The 2,383-nt window shown below is 47.2% G+C and overlaps 1 protein-coding gene across 1 annotated transcript in view; it reads right to left on the bottom strand.

Moving 5' to 3' along the window:
• b3gnt2a (UDP-GlcNAc:betaGal beta-1,3-N-acetylglucosaminyltransferase 2a) overlaps positions 1-1,447 on the bottom strand; it is a 4,523-nt gene extending 3,076 nt beyond the window's left edge. The window contains exons 1-2 of the mRNA XM_034884264.1: positions 1,432-1,447; positions 769-869 (exon numbers count right to left, since the gene is read on the bottom strand). Of these exons, the coding sequence (XP_034740155.1) occupies positions 769-869; positions 1,432-1,447 (117 nt within the window). The remainder of the gene's footprint in view (positions 1-768; positions 870-1,431) is intronic.
• Between the last annotated feature and the right edge of the window lie 936 nt (positions 1,448-2,383).

Below are 2,383 nucleotides of genomic sequence, written 5' to 3'. Positions count from 1 at the left end.
ATATTAATGTTAAAAAACCTTATAAAAGTGAGGTTTTCATGCCATGGGACCTCGGATTAACAGCTTGGCTTCTTGTTACCGTGGCACAGGGAAGGGAGTCAGTGATAGGCCACAAAAACCTGAGTTTCCCGCTCCTCATTTGCATAAATTCAAATCCACGCTATCTTATGTCTAGCTGGACTCGCCGCCTCAGGACAACTCCTGGAAATCTTTGAAACTGACAGTGTATTGAAGACCAGGACCCTCACGGGATTTTGTCGACTAGTGGATCAGTTAAACTAATCAACAGATCTCCAAAAAGAATTGTGCAAAAATACCACTTTAAATTTGGTCTATACATCTTCATCCACTTATCCGGTATCGGGTCTCAGGGGCAGAAGCTCCAGCAGGGGACCCCAAACTTCCCTCCACCGAGCCACATCAACCAGCTCCAACTGGGGGATCCCGAGGCGTTCCCGGGCCAGGTTGGAGATATAATCCCTCCACCTAGTCCTGGGTCTTCCCCGAGGCCTCCTCCCAGTTGGACGTCCCTCCACCTAGTCCTGGGTCTTCCCTGAGGCCTCCTACAAGCTGGACCTCCCTCCACCTAGTCCTGGGTCTTCCCTGAGGCCTCCTCCCAGCTGGTCTGTCGTGACACTCTAAATTTGGTGTTTGCCAGAAATGTTCTCATCCATTTCTCTGAAAATAAGTCAGTCAAGATGACTCTGGACTGCTGGACTATTCAGTAGTATTTAAGAATACTGGTCTACCGGGACGCCTTGTTGTTACCTGTGCCAGGTGTGGAGATGGTCTGGTCAGGGCGCTCCGGGACCGGCGTGTTGGAAGAAGGAGGTCTCCATCAGGAACAGGGGTGCTGTTTCTGGAGCCATCTGACAGGTTAACACAAAGACACGTTAACCAGGAGCAATCTCTGTGAAATGCTTATTTTGGAGTATGTACATTATGCTTATTATCCTGGACAGGGATCTTCAACAGGGGGGGTCCCGTACCCTAGGCCGTTCTCAGAATCCATGCAGGGGGGCCTCCAAGTAACTGTTAGTTTTGGAAGATAGGCATACTGGCCAATAGGTAAGTAACTAAGATCATCCACAGGTGCAGCTAATCCTCAGGATTCAGTGTAAATGATCCAGCTGATGGCGCCAATGATCCATCAATGTTAGAGTCCCAATGCATTCTTCCAACAGTACAGGTCACATAGGCTGATGAGGTACTAGAATTTAATTTATCGTATTGTTTGTTATACTGTCAGTACTTTTAGAGCAACGTTTATACTGGATAAAGAGCCTGGAACATGTATTGGATGAGTTGAAATACATTGTAACCTATAGGTTATAACATGTCTGGATATTGATTGACATGAATTCACTAGACTTAGGTCTGGTGGCGTCTTCATCAACTACGATGGACACTGGTGGTGTAGTCCATCCAAACCATAGACCGGATACATGTTGACGGACTCAAAATAACGAATGAATGAATATTAATATTAATGGTCTATGATCCAAATGTTACCGTCTCCTAGGTAGGGGATCCGAGGCACTACGCACGCGCCAGACCCCAGTCAGATCTGTTAATCTGCGATCCAACTCTGGAGTTTTTCACTCATTAAAACCGATAAAAACATAAACTTTAAAACCAGATGACTCTGAGACAGACAGACAGACAGACAGACCTTTGCACACTGGCTCCTCTTGTCCTCAATGTGAAATAGAAGAGGGAGGTCCAGAGCAGAGCGGGGGAACACGGAGCAACAGGCTGCAGCCTGTGCACCTGAACGTAACACCGCCCTCCTCATCCGGCCGGCCCCGGTGCGCTCTTTATTTTGGAGTTGTGTGCGCGCTCTAATCCTCATTAAAATCCGAACCGTGTGCAACCAGAAATGCCCGTCAGTCCTCAAATCTCCGACATGAACATACAAGCCTCTGTTCACTGAGTGCAGAAAGGCAGACAGGTAACCTAGAGGGGTGTGTGTCCGTGTGTGTGTGTGTGTGTAAGACTCCTCCCTCAGGTAGAATGGGAGCTGTCCGCAGAAGAGACCAACCTCTCTTTTTCCCCCTTCATCCTCAACATTTAAATTGCTTACATTTAAGTTGATGATGTGACGGTGAAAAGGCGGAGCAGTGTGTCCTGTATGTCCCTGACCGGCTAACGTATTTCAAGATGGCGCATCCAAAGATTCATGCTCATAACAGTAAAATATCCCAGTCTCGTTCTGAAACTGGCAGCAAACCAAAGTGTGAACTCCAGAAAACAAGAGAAACTCAAAGGAGTTTGGTGCAGCCTCGGCTATCCAATCAGAAACCAGCTTCACACAAGGCGAGTCAAAGAGAGAGAGATGAGGACGAAGGCTTTATTACAAAGAAAAGAAGGATTTACATTTGAG

Source organism: Etheostoma cragini, chromosome 2 (assembly GCF_013103735.1).
Source record: "Etheostoma cragini isolate CJK2018 chromosome 2, CSU_Ecrag_1.0, whole genome shotgun sequence".
Taxonomy (NCBI): domain Eukaryota; kingdom Metazoa; phylum Chordata; class Actinopteri; order Perciformes; family Percidae; genus Etheostoma; species Etheostoma cragini.
The sequence above is the reverse complement of the archived record's forward strand: the minus strand, read 5'-3'. Positions and strand labels throughout refer to the sequence as shown.